Source organism: Nelumbo lutea, chromosome 1 (assembly GCF_056320005.1).
Source record: "Nelumbo lutea isolate HS-2025 chromosome 1, American lotus-T2T, whole genome shotgun sequence".
NCBI lineage: Eukaryota > Viridiplantae > Streptophyta > Magnoliopsida > Proteales > Nelumbonaceae > Nelumbo > Nelumbo lutea.
The window spans coordinates 176,947,345-176,965,996 of record NC_142684.1 but is presented as its reverse complement, the minus strand read 5'-3'; the positions used below and the strand labels follow the sequence as shown (position 1 = coordinate 176,965,996).

General features: G+C 39.1%; 1 protein-coding gene and 1 long non-coding RNA gene across 2 annotated transcripts; both read left to right on the top strand.

Annotated features, from left to right (window-relative positions):
* The first annotated feature begins 3,633 nt into the window (after positions 1–3,633).
* On the top strand, positions 3,634–4,235 carry LOC148879422 (uncharacterized). Its single transcript, XR_016104224.1, has 2 exons — positions 3,634–3,770; positions 3,865–4,235. It is a non-coding gene; the product is annotated as an uncharacterized LOC148879422 (long non-coding RNA).
* Positions 4,236–7,196: 2,961 nt separating this feature from the next.
* On the top strand, positions 7,197–9,246 carry LOC148879421 (protein WHAT'S THIS FACTOR 1 homolog, chloroplastic-like). The gene is made up of 2 exons (XM_088960951.1): positions 7,197–7,383; positions 7,488–9,246. Exon 2 carries the CDS (start codon positions 7,634–7,636, stop codon positions 8,921–8,923), a length of 1,290 nt encoding a protein of 429 aa, XP_088817077.1. The 5' UTR covers positions 7,197–7,383; positions 7,488–7,633; the 3' UTR covers positions 8,924–9,246.
* Positions 9,247–18,652: the final 9,406 nt, after the last annotated feature.

Genomic DNA, 18,652 nt, shown 5'->3' with positions numbered 1-18,652 from the left:
CCTCTATCTCCCAGTCAAACAAAGGTTTTCTAAACTTAGGACATCACACCACTGATCCATTGCAAAGTTCATAACATTGAGAAATAGGCACACCCTTCTTAGACTGTAAAGCCTAGGACATGGTTCAAACAACTTTGCAACCCCAATCCAGTTATCCTCCCAGAACCACTCCCCACTTTGCAGTCAAGAAATGGCTGAATCAAGGAGTTACATTTCATAATCCCTTTCCAGACGCTTACCCCATAGGAAGATCTAACCTCTCACATCCCACCCAATCACTACTAAATTTTTGCAGGCCACCACCCTTTTCCAGAGAGCTTCCCTTTCTTTACCAAACCTCCAAACCCATTTCCCCAACAAAGCCTTGTTAAAAGTTCCTACCCTTCTCACTCCCAAACCCCCATCCTTCTTGGCCCAACAAACCAAGACCCATCTCACCAAAGTGATATTTCCTTTTCTCCACCTTTAGATTCCAAAGAAAGTTTCTCTTTAACCTTTCAATTTCTTCCACAACCAAAGCTGCTAGAGCCTTAAGCAAAGACAAGTGATAAATAGGGAAGTTGGAAAGGACACTCTTTATTAGTGTGATTCCCCCACCCACCCAAATGAGACGTATTTGCCTTTCCAACTTGCCAATCTTTGTTCAATATGGTCAATAACAGGTTGCCAAGAATGGGGAGCCCAAGATAAGAGAATGGGAACTCCCCTATGAGGCAACCCAAAGCCCCAGTACATTCCTCCAAATAGGACTGCTGAATCTCTCCCACCCCAATCATTACAGCTTTACTTAGATTGATTTTTAATCCCGAGAGAAATTGAAAACTTTTGGGGATTCCTCTCAAACTGTAATCTTGCTCTACAGATGCATCCATGAAGATCAAAGTGTCATCAGTGTATTGAATATGAGAAATGGTTAATCTCTCAGATCCAATCTCGAAACCAGCCAACAAACCCACAGCTACTCCTCTATTCAAGAGCTTACTTAAAACCTCCACTACTAGGACAAAAAGCAAAGGAGATAGGGGATCCCCGTCTCAAACCCCTCAAAGCCTCAAAGAATTTTGTTGACACCCCATTAACCAAAACTGAAAAGGATACAAATGAAATGCACGCAAACATCCAGCATCTCTATTTCTCCCCAAAACCCATCCTGCTTAGCACTTCTTCCAAGAAACCCCCTTCTACATGATCATATTGCCTTTTCCAAATCAATTTTGCATATTACTCCACCTTCCCTAGTTCTTATCCTTGCATCCACACATTCACTAGCAATCAAAGTTCCATCCAGAATCTGACATCCATGTACAAAAGCCATCTGAGTAAGACCCACCATCAAATGAAGGACCTCTTTCAACCTTACTGATAGCACCTTGGCAATGACTTTGTATGGGCTTGATATCAAACTTATCGGCCTAAAATCCTTCACCCTGGCTGCACCTACGACTTTTGGAATAAGAGCAATGAAGGTAACATTCACAGATTTTTCAATCTTCTTCTCCATCCAAAGTTCCCTAAACATCTCAAGAAGCTCCTTTTTTATGATATTCCAACACATCTTATAAAATGCAATATTGAATCCATCTGGCCCAGGCGCCTTATCCTCTTTCATTTTCTTAGTCACATTCCACACCTCATCTTCCTCAAAAGCTCTTTCCAGCCATGCTTTCAGCTCCCGGTCTAGCTGCAGAAAGTCCAGCTCCCCTAGGTGACAAATTCTTCTAGGCATGGCTTTATAAGGGTTCCCATAGACTTTGCATATTTCTTCAGCTATTCCCTGCTGGTCCTCAATAACCTGATCTTCTTGCAATCTCAATGTTGAGTTTTCCTTCCTCCCTCTCACCATAGCCTGAAAAAAAAAAGCAGTGTTTTTGTCCCCCTCTTTCAGCCACAATGCCTTAGCCTTTTGCCTTCAAGAGACCTCTTCAAGGTAAATCAATCTCTCCACCTCTTTCAGCCTCTCTCTCTCTCTCTCTCCAATCTCCTCTCCCTGATTGGGAATCATCTTCTTCCAGCCTGTCCAGGTACGACAACCTCTCCAGCACCTCTTTTTTCCTCACCTCTACATTCCCAAACACAGATATGCTCCAAATCTTCAAATCTTCTTTTAATTTTTGCAGTTTTTTCTTCATGATGAATCTGGCTGAACCCAGGAACTGATAGGAGCACCACTTCTGTTCCACCAACCTATTCCGCTAGTGAGAACCAACCTTTTCCCATGAGAGAGGTGTGGTATGGCCCAACTCCCCCCAATGTCAGGATTTTTTGCTGGGAGGTTGTCAACCAAATCATAAACACCTATGAGAGGCTCCAAAGAAAGTGGAAACACTGATCTCTCTCTCTCTCTCTCTCTCTCTCTTCGTGCGTTCGTTCTATGTTTGATGAGTGGGGAAAACACCAACCATCTTTTCTAACAATGCTCTTATGCCTCTAAACTGTGCCAGCTATTTTCTTGTTGTTTGGAAGAACTTGGGTGGCACCAGATGAAGTGGTATGCTTGTTCAAAACAGATTTGACAGGTTGTTGTACCTTGAGGCAAAAGCTTTTGTGGCAATATGTGTGTGGAGCAGTAATATGGGGGCTTTGGTGTTAAAGAAATGTAAGGATTTTTGAAGAGAAATACAAGCAGGTGGAAAAAGTGTTCAAACTCACAAAGCTAAGGGCTGCTCATTGGGTTGTGATTTGTGACGATTTCAGAGGTGTTCCCCTCAATGATTTGCTATGGGAGTGGCAGATCATTGTTGGTTTTCAGATAACAAACAAAGGGTGGTAGAATGGTCCCCTCCTGTGGCAGGGGTGGTTAAACTCAACTTTGATGGGTGCTACTTTGGAAATTCAGGGGCTTCTGGTGTGGGTGGAGCTATCAGTGATTATTGTGGCAATAGAAATTCTTAGTTATTCAGGTCTGGTTGGTCAGGGTAACTCATTGGGAGATGAACTTCTGGCCTTAGTCCAAGTACTATAACTGTTGGTGATGCAGGAAAGAAGGAATGTGGACGTAGAGGGTGACTGTCAAACAATTATCAGGTGAATGAGGACACAAGATCAGATCCCATGGGGATTTAGATCAATGGTGTGAGTGTTCACTTGCTGAGTGCTTCCTCGAACACCTCATTCAATTGGTTGCCTAGGAGTGCTAATAGCTGGCTGATTCTTTGGCTAGAGCTGGGGTTGGAAGGGAATGTTTAGAATGGGATTGCCCAGGGCCAGGCTATAATCTGTAAAAGTTGGTCTTTTCTCTTTTCATGCTGTGATTCTCCTTGTGTGGAGATCAGATTTATACTTTTTGGCTTGCTGCCTGATCTTGTGAGCAGTTTGGTGTTTTTTTTTCATGAAATATGTTCTTTTATTTATCAAAAAATCATTGAAAAAGAATGGTTATGCTGCCAAAAGCCCAGGGAAATATTTTATGAGACAAATCAATGTAGGGAAAAAAGATTTAACTTAACATGTAATAGCTGCTAAAAGGAATTATGAGAATGAGCATATGAATATGGAAAACTCTTAGCGTCATTCTTTTAATATGCTGGAATTAATTTGAAGTTGTTACCTCGGATCCTAACTTTGTATCTTTTACCTAATTCAACCGTTGATAAGATTACATCTTTTGCAGATAATGCGTTTTTTAATACTTTTAAACTGTGTTGGAGATGGTAAACTTGGTCAAATAGTTTATGGAGATTGTGTGTTTCTTTTACTGCAGGCTGTCTATCAGAAAAATGGAAATATCTTCTTCTGCACAAGCATTCAAAAAGCAAAAGCATCTGAACAAAGTGCAATATCCTTTCCTGTGTATTTCAATTTTCTTCCTCATGTGCAACAAACACTTTCTCAGTGCTGGCATTCTCTTGTTGGTTCCATTTGCAGGACAACTTGATTCAGCCAAGACCAAGCTACAAAAGTTAAATTCAGCTCAATAAATCCAACATAACATGATGGCTACATCTTCCATTTCTTGGTTGTCAATATCTAGCCTAGTGCAGATCCCCTTGTGTACCTGAGAATGACAACGTTGTCAGAAGCGTTGCCATGGTGCCCAATTTGAAGGGGCTGCATAAATGCTGCGGTGGATTTGTGTTCTTTAAAAACGTTGCCATGTAGCAGCATAAACTGTATGCTAAATTGCAAGTCTACTTTCTAGAACACCAGGTGCTATAAAAACCTTAGCACTTCCCCTCTAATGTGTTAGGTGAAGATGAATTAAGAATATATGGTTTATTATTCTCGACTTCATACAATTCCTACAACTGTTCAGAGCTATTTTTCTATTCAATGCTGAATTAAGGTTGAAAAATTGAACTCGTAATGCCACCTTCATCTTTAAGTTCTTAAGAAAGAGAAACCATGACGAGAATGAAGCATTGAATGGTACACATGGTATATGGTATCTGATACTGGATTGTGATTGCACCAATGGAAAGAATAACAATGACAAGGGAGTAAAACAACAGGCTCGCCAATGAATCCGTCACCTGTGTGGAAGAGAGTGGTTATGTTGAAGTTGATGGAATGCCATGGGGTCTACGGAATTTCGACTTTGGAGAGCTTCGATGAGCTTCTTCACTGCATGAGCATTGGAATCAATGTTTTCTATGCCGAACAATTTAACAGAATTACAGAGCTTTGTGAATATAATGAATAGTGATAAACAAAATCTTGATTAAAAAAACTGAAAATTCTTTTTCGATCCTACATGTCTGCTTTTAGACAAAATTTCACAGAAACGATTGATTGCTCTTCACCAACATGTCTTGTAGGATTATGAAGAGTTCAACTACAGTGCATTTTGTATATTTTCTTTGGTTGAATCAAAATTTCAACCAATTATATTAAAGAGGTTACACAATGGATACTTTCGTATTCCACAAAGTAGAGAAGAAATTTTCTCCATCCTCGCCAAGTACTCGGCCTCCCAAATCAAGCGGAGATGGGATGGTGATTCCCCTATCAGGGATACAGTGGAGATCTAATTAATAGGAATACCTGATTGGGGACGGGGAGTGAAGTCCACACCCTGCCCCAACCTTGATTATATCAACTAAATATATGTGTTATATATTATATTAAATATATAATATTATTTATGTTATTTATAATATTTTTATATTATATATATATATATATATATATATATATATCAAAATATATTTAAAATATTATTTGCACTTAATTTTTTTATTTTAAATAAATGCCTTTCTAAAAACAAACTTTTAATTAAAAATTTAGGGATTCAGGTCCCCGATGGGCAAACCCTCTTTATCGAGGACCAAGGATGCAAGCTAATTTTTTGACAAGGATTAATTTAAAACTCAAGGTCGGGATGGGGAGTATGATCCCTACCTCGAACCCACCCATTGCCATTCCCTGGGGTCATCCCTTAAACCTATAACACCCCCCAAACCCATAAATATAGGTTCATTAAGTATGGTAATTATAAATGTAGTATCCAATACTTATGGAAATTGGGAAGTATTAAAATTTTCCAATTATTTATTTGAAAATTTGGAAGTTTTATAATTTAAGTTTCACTAAATTAACTAAATCGATAATTATTTCTCAAAAATTATAATAATATAAAAATTACTGAAATTTAAAAAAATAAAATTATATTTATTGAAATTAATTATCCATTAAAAATTTACTGAATTTTCCAATTATTGTTTGAAAATATCAATAAATTGACCAAAATTACTAAAAATATCAATAACTACTTATTGCTAAAAATTATTGATGATTTTTAATTATTAAATTTGTATTTATTAATAATTTAATTAATTATTAATTTTTTAGTAATTATTGATTTCAATAATTAATTTTCAAAAAATTCTGAAATTAAATTACCAAAATCAGTAATTTTAAGCAAGTAATTCTTAGTAATGAAAATTTTTAATTTACCGAAATTACAAAAAATTATAGTTTAGGTGTTGATATTTACCAAATAATATTCATTAATACCAGTAATTATTAAAAATATAAAAAATATTTCACAAATTAATTTAACTCCCCAAATTAATTTACCAACATTTTTTTTGTTTTTAGATGGTTTATAATATAGATTAAGAGGTGTCTTGGGAGAAATTTTAGATGGGAGAGATTGTTTAGGAGAAATTTTAAGAGGGGGTTGAGCCGATTGGTAACATGAGAGAGAGAGAGAGAGAGAGAGAGAGAGAGAGAGAGAGAGAGAGGAGAGTTGGAGTGGAACTCTAGTGAAGAATAGAGGGCTGCCACATGGCAATATAGATTTAGAGGTGTTTTAGGAAGAATTTTAGGTGGGAGAGATTAGGAGAAATTTTAGAAGGGGGTTGGCTAGTGATTGAGAACATAAGAGAGAGATTTAGAGTGGCACTCTAGTGAAGAAGAGAGGGCTGCCATGTGGCTACATGGAAGGGTTTGAACCTAAGCACTTTTGGTTACAAAGGTCATGATTTCACTTGATCATTGAGTTACTTAAGTGATTTGATCATTTGTTTTTATTTTAATATTTGAATGTGTATAATAAATAATGTAAAATGTAATATTTACAAAATTTAAATTATAATGATAAGTTTTGAACCATATATTAATATATTATGATAATCTATTTATTAAAATGCTCAATTTAATTAACAAAAGTTATATAAATTTTAAACTATATATTATATTTATTAAAAGTCAAATTTTTAAAGAACATGTCATTTTTTAAGGAAGAGAGTAAAGAAAGAACAAATTTCACGGATAGACCCTAAAATCGACCCTAAAAATAATTTTCACACGATAAGTTCCAGTTCCAAAAACCTATAATCGATTCCTACAGAATAGATTCCAAGTTCTACCATGGTACCGAACGGACCCGACCTATGCTCACCTCTAGTAACAATCAACGCCCAAGGCTTCAACTCTGATTCAACCCTATCATGATACAAAATTTTCAAATTGGGTCAGGCTAACCTGGCCCAGGTTGCACCTCTCCAGCGGTTCAGCTACCGCGGTTCGGTCCGACTGCCTGCTTTGAGACGCAGACAGCCAAACACTAGTTTTAGGTGTTTAAATTCTGGAAGGTGGAACCTTCCTCTTCGAGACTAATAAGAATATGGGAGAAGTACCGATCAGCCCAGTTCAGAATTTACGAAGTACGGGGGGGAATGCATCCTGACCGTAAATTGATGCCAAATTCACGGACAGGATGTGGTTTATAGGAGGGAAGAAGGCTCGTAGGGGGTGGCTGGAATTCAGAATTCTGCATCATGTGTATTCGTACTTTTCCCTAACCAACCAACAATCTATACTGCGAAAATCGACCATGATGTGGCGGAGGGCCAACGAGAGACCATAGATGGATTAGGTGCAAAAACTGCTGAGCTCCAAGAGTCCGCTCCGTCCTGCTGATGTTACTATCATAAATCTCTGGTATCTCTTCCTCTTGCTCCTACTTTTATTTGGAAGCATTCCTTTAAAGTTTCAGCCATTTCCCAGTTAATAAAATTTATAGAAACCCACATGCTTCTTATCAGGTGTGAGTGGGTTATTACGAGTGAAAAGTGCCATTGATGTTAGCATTCCTTGTAGAGAGGAGTTAGTAATATTTCCACAGTAGCCCATTAGTTCTGCTCGATCACAGTTATCAGTAAATAAAGTAAATTTCCAAATCTTGAAAGTCATGCGTTGTTTGAAAATTCCTACAATTTACTGTTATTTGAAGAGTTTTAGGGGTCCCCTGCATTTGGGTTCAACTTCTGCAACTAATGTCTCTTATCCATTGAATTCAATCTGTTTGTCGGTAAATTCTAGAGTTAATTTTTGGACCCAACTCGCTTCAATTTCAAGCCTCAAAGTCGTTTGGCGAAAGGATCGCCATCTAGACCAGGCAATCGAGAATGACAAGGTGTGGCGTCTCAGCGCCAGAGTCGTCAAAGAAGTCCTGAATGAACCCGGGCAGGTTATTCCCCTCCGTTATCTTGAGAAACGTCGAGAAAGAATGCGACTTCAGGTCAATGTCAAGACTTTCCTCAATAGAAACCCCGGGTTGTTCGACATTTACCTTGATCGGATCAAACCAAAGACCGAGCCTGTTCCGTTTCTTCGCCCTAGCAGCAGGCTTCGATGCTTTCTTGAGAAAGAGAAGCGGATAAAGGATGAGAATGAACCGCTCATTGTTGCCAAATTGTGCAAATTGCTCATGATGTCCAGGGACAAAGTGGTCAGTGCTGATAAACTGCTTCATGTGAAGAGAGATTTTGGCTTTTCAGATGATTTCTTGTGCAGTTTGGTCCCCAAGTATCCACATTTGTTTAGGTTGGTTGGGAGCCCAGGAGAGGGCAAGTCATTCTTGGAATTGGTTTCATGGAACCCTGAGTATGCTCAATCAGTTATCGAACGGAGAGCAGAAGAGGAGTCTAAGTTAACAGGGATCCGAGTCAGGCCTTCATTTAATGTTAAGCTGCCTCCTGGGTTCTTCCTTAAGAAAGAAATGAGGGAATGGACTAGAGACTGGATGGAGCTTCCCTATATATCTCCTTATGCTGATGTTTCTCACTTGGATCAGGCTTCACCTGAGATGGAGAAAAGGACAGTTGGAGTATTTCATGAGTTGCTTTCATTGTCCATTCTTAAAAGGGTGCCTGTGGCAACACTGGGAAAATTCAGGGAAGAGTGTCGATTCTCGAATGCATTTTCTAGTGTTTTCACCAGGCATTCAGGGATATTCTACATGTCTTTGAAAGGTGGAATAGAAACAGCAATCCTTAGGGAAGCCTACCATGAATCAGAACTGATTGACCGAGACCCACTGCTTGCTATAAAAGACAAATTTGTTGAGTTGTTGGCTGAAGGGCACCATGAGAGAGCAGAGCTCTTGAGATTGAGGAAGGAAGCAGTTCAGAGGGACATGGAAATGGTATCTGTAAGGAATTCAGGAACAGGGCTCAATGAGTGTGATGAAGGTCTTTGAGCATTTATATTCGGGAACAGGAGATAATAATGCTTTTAACAGGGATTTGACAGAGTATGAAAGAATGCAGCATTCCATGTGACAAAAAGTTATAACATAAGTTCATTTTGTTTAATTAAAAATGAAATTGACATTATGTTTCTCCAACACATCAAGCAATTTTTTTTTTTGCACAGTTGCCTACTTTTATATTCATGATGCTATTTGAGTTGGAGATGATGTTGAGTTTTACCAGATTCATATTGTAGATAAAACATAGACAGTCAACCAAGAGAAATGAAACAATTCTGAAGTTTTAATTGATCTAGTTGCTCCTGTGTCCCTGAAAAGCGAGGCCCAGAAGATTGGTTATTTTGGTGATTATTTGCATTGTGCAGCTGTTAAAAGCCAGCAAACATATCATGGTTTGAAGTTCATAAATATATCTTGAAGAAAATCTATCATATTTGTGAAATTTGTGGTAAGCATTTTTATTTATTTCTTTACTGTCTTCTATTTAATTATGTATGTAATAACGAATTATGTTTTAGTTTTCTGAATAGAATTTAAGCTTCATATTTAATTCAAAAATGTGCAGAAGGGAAAATCTTGTATAATACTAATTATCATGCTTTTAATCTTGGGGTACACTTTGAAATAAGAGTAAAAGGGTCTTGGTTCAGCAACGGGTCTCTCATATGTGGGAGTGCTTTTAACCATTGGATTGGTGTCAAGTCATGGTATGAAATAGATTTTTATTGGATTCAAAAAGTTGATGCCTTTTTTGTTAACTGTGAACTTAACCATATGGAATCAGCTACATTAATCCTGTTTCACCATTTTGTTTTGTTCAGTGCCATATCCATCATTAAATTATGGGGTGCTTAAATCACTTCTAATTGCTTCCACCCAAGTCCTTTTTGGTCTATCCCTAACCCTTCTATCCCTTTCAACCTGCAACAGATCACTTTTTCTGACAAGCTCTGTTGATGTTCTTTTATGCATATGATCAAACCATCCAATCTTTTTTCCCCCACTTTATCACCTATTGGAGCTGCCCCTAGGTTCCTTTGTATGACTTCATTTCTAAATCTGTCCTTTCTAGTTTTACCACTCATCTATCTGAGCATTGATATTTCTGCCACACACTTGCATCCCATGATATAGGATCTGAGGATCTTGTTACTGGATTAGTTCCATAATAAAAAAAGAAACCACTTCTTTCTATCTTTTTGTTTTTAGGAAAGGCAAATGTGTATGCTATTTTATATCTGAACGAAAGCTATACATGAGATGTACAAGCTTAACCCAAGAAAACTTAAAAATGAAAATGAAAGGTTAATATGTTGACCTTGAATCTTCAGAAAAGATTACATTTTCTTAAAATATTGCCTTCCGGATCCTTCAACCACTGGGCTTGCTTTAGTGGACTTCAATCGTAGCCATAGGTTATGAGTAGTGGGCCTGCAAGAAGAGGATATACTAAAATGCTATGTGGTTTTAGGAAGCATGCCAAAAGTTACAAACAGAAAAATTAAGAATTGAACCATTTCAAGTTTAAATTACGTTTCATTTTACTCAACTCCCAAGTGCAACCATGACTAATGCAAGCTAAATCTAGTTTGGCTAATAAAACAAAAAAACTCCCATCTCGACACAAAAATGTGATTATGTATTTTCAATGTTTTAAAACATGGAGGCAAGATGTGAGGTATTCCACTACCCGGAGTCCACACCCTTTATAGGATCCAAAGGAAATAATACAAAGCCTGGTGCATCTCTCCCTATATGTGTGATTTATGTCTTAAAAGTGGAGAATGTACTAATCATCTATTGCTGTCATGCCATTTTGCATCTCAGATTTGGTTTCATTTTCTATCATTATTTGGGATGGTTTGGTTTGTGTGCCTCCCTGTTGTTTGGATGGTATCCTTTTCATTTAAAACCAAAAGAGCGAAGGCGGCATGGCTTTGTATTAGGAATGCTATTCTAGGGAGCATATGGGAAGAAAAGGATGCAAGATTATTTGAAGACAAGGAACAACATCCTAAGAAATTGATAGAGCCAATAAGGGTGAAAGCAGTTTATTGGGTGATAGTAAAAAAAAGAATCCAAAGGGACTTCAGTAAGTGATACATTGAGGGAGTGAAACATTATAGTGACAAGTTGACCTATTGTGTGATCATCTTGTTCAGATATATCCCTCAATCAGCCCATTCCTTGGAAGATGGGATGGTTAAAATGGGGGGTACATGGTTTAAAGTATCGAGACGATACGCCCCGTATCGGGCGTATTGTATCGTATCTTTTGAAAAAGATACGATCCGAAATGCCCGTTTCCAGGTGTTTTGGACCCCCAACTTTTTTTAATAATAAAAAACATGTGTTTAAGATCCCCAAAAAACCAAAATTTGAAAAAAAAATAAAAAAAGGTGTTTCAGCCGTTTCTAAGTACCGATACGATACGACCGATATGCATATTGTATCTGTTAGAGTGAGCCGAATAAGGATAGTTTAGTCAACTTGTCTTTGTTAAGTTGTATGCTTATGTGGCAGTTTTATTAGAGACACTTTGCCCCACACTTAAGTAAGGGCAGTTTAGTCTTTGTACAAGTAATTAGAGACTAATTACTATTAAGGGGTCGACTGATAGGGTTAACCCATCAGATTCGATAGTCCCTTCACTTTCCTTCTTCTTTTTCTCTTCTTCTTCTTCTTCCTCTTGTTGGTTCGGGTTACTGTAGCAACAATCGAAACATGGTATCAGAGCAAGGTTCCTAACCTACTTCAGTTTGTGAACATCTCAGCAGTGTTCGTGACCTCTCTTTCTTCGTTTCTGGGCTTTCAATGGAGAAAATTGGTTCATCCTAGGTCTGAAACATCTCAACTCGTCTCTCTCTGCTGCGCATAACCTTCTTCATTAAGAAAATCACTTCAATAGTGAATGATTGGTTGAAACTCTCAAAAGAAGGTCGGTTATTTCTTCTCCTTGTGCTGCTGGTATTTCTGGGTAGAAAATCTTCAAGAACCTGCGAGTACTGATCAGAACCCAGAGAACTAGGTCTATTGTTGCTCTAGTTCTTGGAGAAAATCCCAAGAACGGGTTGTGTTTACAGTAGCCAAATGGTGTAAGGGCTGCTGTAAGTGGCCGAATGGTGCAAGGGCTGCTGTAAGTGGCCGAATCGTGCAAAGTGTAATGCAAGCTGAGTTCTTTGTGGTCGTGTAGTGCCCTCTTAAAGGTGTTAAGCAGGTTTGTACTAGGTGTAACAGATATGACCATGTGGTGGTGCTTGTGATGCACAATCTTTGTTGAGTGATTGTAAGAGGGCTTGCATGTGATTAGTAGGTGTTGAATTGATGTTTATGTGGTTCGTGGTGTTGTGAAATCAGTAGTGGTGTGAACAAGAACAAGGCTTATGTACCTATTATTGTGCTTAGGGACTGCTATAGGTGCTGGAACATCAAACTCCTAATAACAGCACTCAGTTGGTAGCTGGGAATTCAGGTTAGAAGTAGCGGTGAAAGAGTATCATGGCAGCAATGGGAGATGGGTATAATGATCAGAAACCTAGTGTGGTAGTTCCCTCTGACTATCTAGGTGTACAGATGACCTCAGTTAAACTGAATGGTGAGAATTATGTTCCATGGGCCAAATCAGTGGAAGTTTTCCTCAAGGCAAAGAGGAAAGCGAAGCATGTAAAAGAAAATAAACCACTGGCTGGCTCTCCAGGGTTTGATGATTGGGAACAAGAGGATGCTCAAACCATGACCTGGTTATGGAATAGTATGGAACAAAAAATTAGTGCCAATTTCATGTTCCTAGATACAGCTAAGGATATATGGGAACATGCTAAGAAGCTGTATTCTGGACAAAATAATACTACAAGGGTATATCAACTTTATCAAGAATACTTTGATTTGCAATAAGGAAACAAAACCCTAGAAGAGTACTATGCTTGCATGAAGAATCTCATAAATGAACTCAATGTCTATCATCCTCTCACTCCATATGTTAAAGTTCAATAATAACAGAGGGAACAACTAGATGTTACAAGATTCTTAGTGGGGTTGAAATCGGAGTATGAACCAGTTAGAGCCTAAGTATTAGGGGGCTCTACTCTTCCTACACTTAAGGAAGTATTTGCACTGCTTCGTAGGATTTCTTTGGGACAAACAGAGAATCCCACACAGTCTGATAGATCAGCACTTGTGACAGCCAGAGGAGGTGGACGTGGTACAAGAGGGGGAGGACATGCCTCCCGAGGAGGCCGTGGTAGTTCCATGTTTGGCCGGGGAGGTGGTCGTGACTTAGGGGGAGGTCGTGGCAAAGGAAAGAGTAACTCTGTAAGGAAATGTACCCATTGTGGCAGGGAAGGACACTCGGTGAATTTCTGTTATAATCTACATGGTCCTCCCTCTAAATGGGCTAATTATGCTATAGCTGGTGAGGTTGATATCAGTGATAGTAAACCGGTAGACCTAACTCCCTCCACATCTATATCTGCTTCTATGAGGGAGATGGTAAGTGTACCGTGTGATAAGTATGAACAGTTCCTTCAAACCACTTCACAACATACCACTGCTACTCTGGCCCACTCAGGTATTGCTTGCATGTCATCTAAAACCTCTCCCTGGATTATTGACTCTGGAGCCTCTGATCACATGACCGGGACTTCAGGTGTGTTCTCTTCTCTTTCTGAAACTTCCACATCATAAACGGTTACACTTGCCAATGGTTCTTCATCTCCCATTTGTGGTGTTGGTAATGTTGACATGGCTTCTCTTTCTTTATCATTTGTTCTATATGTACCTAAGTTTCCCTTCAATCTTATGTCTGTTAGTAAATTAACCAAGACTCTTAACTGTTTTGTTACCTTCTTTCCTTTCTCTTGTGTTTTTCAGGATCTCAAGACGGGGAAGAAGATTGGTGGGGGGCATGAAGCTGGTGGATTGTATTATCTTGACGGTGGTGGATCCTCAATTGCTCTTCAAATTTCGCTTACTCCTCTATAGTGGCATTGTCGATTGGAGCATCCTTCTCTCAAGGCACTCAAGATATTAGTTTCGTCTTTGAATCATTTGTCGGTTTTACAGTGCGAGTCATGTCAGTTTGGGAAACATCGTCGTGTTTCCTTCAGTCCTAGAGTTGAAAGTCGTATGTTGAATCCTTTTTCTTTGGTTCATTCAGATGTTTGGGGCCCGATCAAGATAGAGTCTTATAATGGGCACAAGTATTTTGTCTCTTTTATTGATGATTGTTCAAAGATGATATGGATTTACTTAATGAAAGAAAGAAGTGAATTATTCTCCATTTTTCAAAAATTCCATACTGAAATACGTACACAATTTGGTGTTCCAATCAAAGTTCTTCGTTCAGATAATGGTCATGAATACTTTTTTACTTCATTTCAACAGTATTTAGAACAGCATGGCATTATTCATCAAACCTCACGTGCATCCACTCCTCAATAAAATGGAGTGGCTGAACGAAAGAACCGTCAACTTCTCGAAACTGCTCGGTCTATTCTTCATCATATGAGTGTTCCTAAACAGTTTTGAAGTGATGCTGTACTCACTGTATGTTTCCTCATTAATCGGATGCCCTCCTTCATTCTTAATAGTCGGTCCCCCTTCTCTATCTTATTCCCCATTTTATCTCCATTTCCATTAACTCCTCGTGTCTTTGGTTGTGTTTGTTTTGTTCACAATCTGAGTCCTGGAATAGACAAGTTAGATGCATGCTTCATTAAATGTGTCTTTCTTGGCTACTCTCGGACTCAAAAAGGGTACAAGTGTTATAATCTCATTACTCGGAAGTGCTATGTCTGTCCCGATGTCACCTTTTTTGAGTCTGTCCCCTTTTTGTTAGGACCTGAAGCACCTTCGTCTCCACCCTTACTTCCTCTTCCTCTTCCTGTCAGTGATCCAGTTCCGGATGTTCATGTTGGAGTAGACTCATCACCTCATCCAGTGCAGATCACTACTGAACAACCACCGATCCGGCAAGTGTATACACGTCGAACGACACCGGCCCCTCCAACTTTTACCTTATCTGCGGATCCTGTCATGGCTCCCGTTGCTGAACCCTCAGAACTTGACCTATCCATTGCCTTACAGAAAGGTAAACGCAGTTCCACTCTCCATCCCATTTCTAATTTTGTTTCATTATCTTGCCTTTCCGCCTCACATCGTTAGTTTGTTTCACTTTTGTCATCTATTTCCATACCTAACAATGTCCAAGAAGCTCTTAGTTCACCTAGGTGGCGGTAGGCAATGGAGGAGGAACTCTCTGCTCTTCAACATACTCAAACGTGGGAGCTCACTACTCTCCCACCTGGTAAGCATGTTGTGGGCTGTAAATGGGTGTATACTGTTAAATACTTGCTAGATGGTAGTGTGGAGCGTCTGAAGGCCAGACTCATTGCTAAAGGTTACTCACAGTTGTATGGAGTGGACTACATGGAGACATTCTCTCCGGTAGCTAAGATTGGTTCTGTTCGTGTGTTAATTTCCCTGGAAGTTATGTATGATTGGCCTCTGTTTCAGCTTGACATAAAAAATGCCTTCCTTCATGGTGACCTTGTGGAGGAGGTATATATGGAGCAACCACCTGGGTTTGTTGCTCAGGGGGAGGATGGTAAGGTGTGCAGACTGAAGAAGGCAATTTATGGGTTGAAACAATCGACGCGTGCTTGGTTTGGGAAGTTTAGTGAAGTGGTAAAGAGTTTTGGAATGAAACAATGCCAAGTTGATCACTCAGTGTTCGGTTATGACTCAGAAGCTAGAAAAACTTTATTAGTGGTCTATGTGGATGATATTGTCATTACTAGCAGTGACAAATTGGGGATTGACAAACTAAAGGTATTTCTGCAAAATCATTTTCAAACAAAAGACCTTAGGGCATTGAAGTATTTCTTGGGCATAGAAGTTGTCAGGTCAAAACAAGGTGTAAATCTGTGCCAAAGAAAATATGTTATTGATCTACTGGAAGAAACAGGATTGTTAAGTGCAAAAACCGGCTAAAACCCCTATGGAACCAAATGTTAAGTTGAGCAATGATACAGGGGAAGTATTTGAAGATCCTGGAAGGTATAGACGACTAGTGGGGAAGCTGAACTATCTGACTATCATGAGACCAGACATCTCCTTTGCAGTTAGTGTGGTGAGCCAATTCATGCAGAACTCTCGTATACCTCACTGGGATGCAGTTCTTAGAATTGTAAGATATCTGAAGGGAGCTCTGGGCCGTGAGCTAATGTATAAACCAAGAGGAAAACTTGAAGTAGTTGGGTACACAGGTGCAGACTGGGCAGGCTCAGTGTATGACAGAAAGTCTACTACAGGCTATTGCACATTTCGTGGAGGAAATCTTGTGACGTGGAAGAGTAAAAAGCAGACAGTTGTGACTAGAAGCAGTGCTGAAGCCGAGTATAGGGCCATGGCACACACTACCTGTGAATTAGTGTGGTTGATGAATCTCCTACAAGAAATCGGGTTCCGCATTGATAAACCTATGAAATTGTACTATGACAATCAAGTTGCACTCCATATCTCATCCAACCCTGTTTTTCATGAGAGAACGAAGCACATAGAGGTTGATTGCCACTTTGTGAGGGAGAAGGTTCTTTCTAGAGAAATAAGCATAGAACATGTGGGCTCGGGTGATCAGTGGGCAGATTTGTTTACAAAAGTTCTAAACTCAGGGAAAGTGAACTATCTAGGTAACAAGTTGGGATTATATGACATATGTTCTCCAGCTTGAGGGGGGGTGTTAGAGTGAGCCAAATAAGTAAGGGCAGTTTTAGTCTTTGTATAAGTAATTAGAGACTAATTACTATTAAGGGGTCGACTGAGAGGGTTAACCCATCAGATTCGACAGTCCCTTCATTTTCCTTCTTCTTCTCTTCTTCTTCTTCTTCCTCTTGCTGGTTCGGGTTACTGTAGCAGCAGTCGAAACAGTATCGATACTTTGAACCTTAGGGGGGTAAGGGAGGAGGGAGTTTTATTAGGGTAAGTTGACCTACTGTTGTTTTTTATGTCATCTAGGCCCCATTCTTTTGTAGGTAAATATGCATGGGAAAGTTGGTCAATGGGTAACATTTTCCCACTGACCAACTTCCATGTTCTTTTTCATTAAGCAATGGGCCCCATAGTAAAGTTACCCTTACTTTCCTGGGTAAAACTTACCCATCTCCTAGGTGGGTAAGTAACTTTCCCATCTGGGAGAATTTTTTACAAAACATGATGGGACCATTTTACCCATTTTAATAGTTACGTTTTTTTGGGGAAGATGTGATATATATATATATATATATATATATATATATATATATATCGATAATTATCGATAGAAAAAAGGATTCTTTCCATTTCCTCTGGCAACAAGCTCTCCCTTAGGGTAATTCTAACTAGATTTTGGATTCCATTTCTTCGAGATGAGATTTTTTAATCTTTTTTGATAATTGAAAATGATTTCATTAAACAAGAGAAATAAGATTTTACAAGAATCCATTGGAGAGGCACGAGATGCAGCCTCCCCTAAACATTACAAGAGATTAGAAATAAAATTACAATGCTGCCCAGAATAAATGGTCCCTGGTAGATAGCAAGATGATCAGCCAAGACAGTTGCCTCCCTACCCACCCATTGGTATCTACATGTTACGTGCCTTGTTAAACATTTAACTTTTTTTATGAGATCCTTATAACTCCAAAAAACTGAGTTTGGATTTGATAGCCAGCCCATAATCACCTTAGAATCCCCTTCCATCAATAGGTTCACTCCTAGTTGATTAGCAATCTGAATTCCCTGTATTGCAGCCAATATCTCAGCTCTTGTAGAGTCCCCTATCCCTATCGGGCTTGAGAATAAGGATATGATGTTGCCATTCTCATTCCTCAATACTCCTCTATTGCTAGACAGTCCTGGGTTACCTTGGCTGCTTCTGTCAAAATTCAGTTTAAAAAATCCTTCAGGGGGAGTTACCCAAACTGTATTTGCTCTAGTTTTTCTAACCGGTGTGCAACTGTGGCCCAATTCCTCCAGATGTCATAAAATGAAAAATATCTAAAAGAAGCCAAGGATTTCAGCCAATGGATAGCCTTGGTTAAGATACATTCCTCCACTTTTGTAAAGGACCTCTCTATCTTGGAAAATTCTAGCGTTTCTTTCTTGTCAAATTGTCCATAGGGTGGCTGCTCTAAAACATCTCCACATACTCCCTCTCTTTGCTAGGCAAGCAAAGGTAGTTGGTGAGAATAATGATTTTACCTCTGCTTGTTGATTCCACCTACATCCAAACAAAACAAACATCTAATCTCAAAGAGTTGCAACAAAGGAACAAGAAACCAATAAGTGGTAACAGTCCTCACAATGAGAATTGCACAGTACACACCAGTTTGGGGATAAACAAATAAAAGGCTTTTTCTTTTGAAAGTTCTCCAAAGTATTAATCTTACCAAGGTACACTTCCCAATAGAAAACAACAATTTGGGGGGGCACGGGCTTTGTCCAAACTTCTTTCACTTGGAAAGGCTCAAAAGAAGTACTCAAACAAAGGGATTTGAAGAAGGATGCACAAGTGAAAGAACCTTTTGGGATAGGAGTCCACACTCTTTTATTAGGAGAAGAGGGGTCCAAGCTAACACTCTCTAGAATGGATAGAAGTTCAGTAACACAAGCAAGCTCCTCCTCCCTTAAGCCCCTACAAAAACAAAAGTACCAGTTTAAGGATAAAGGTAAAACTGGAGG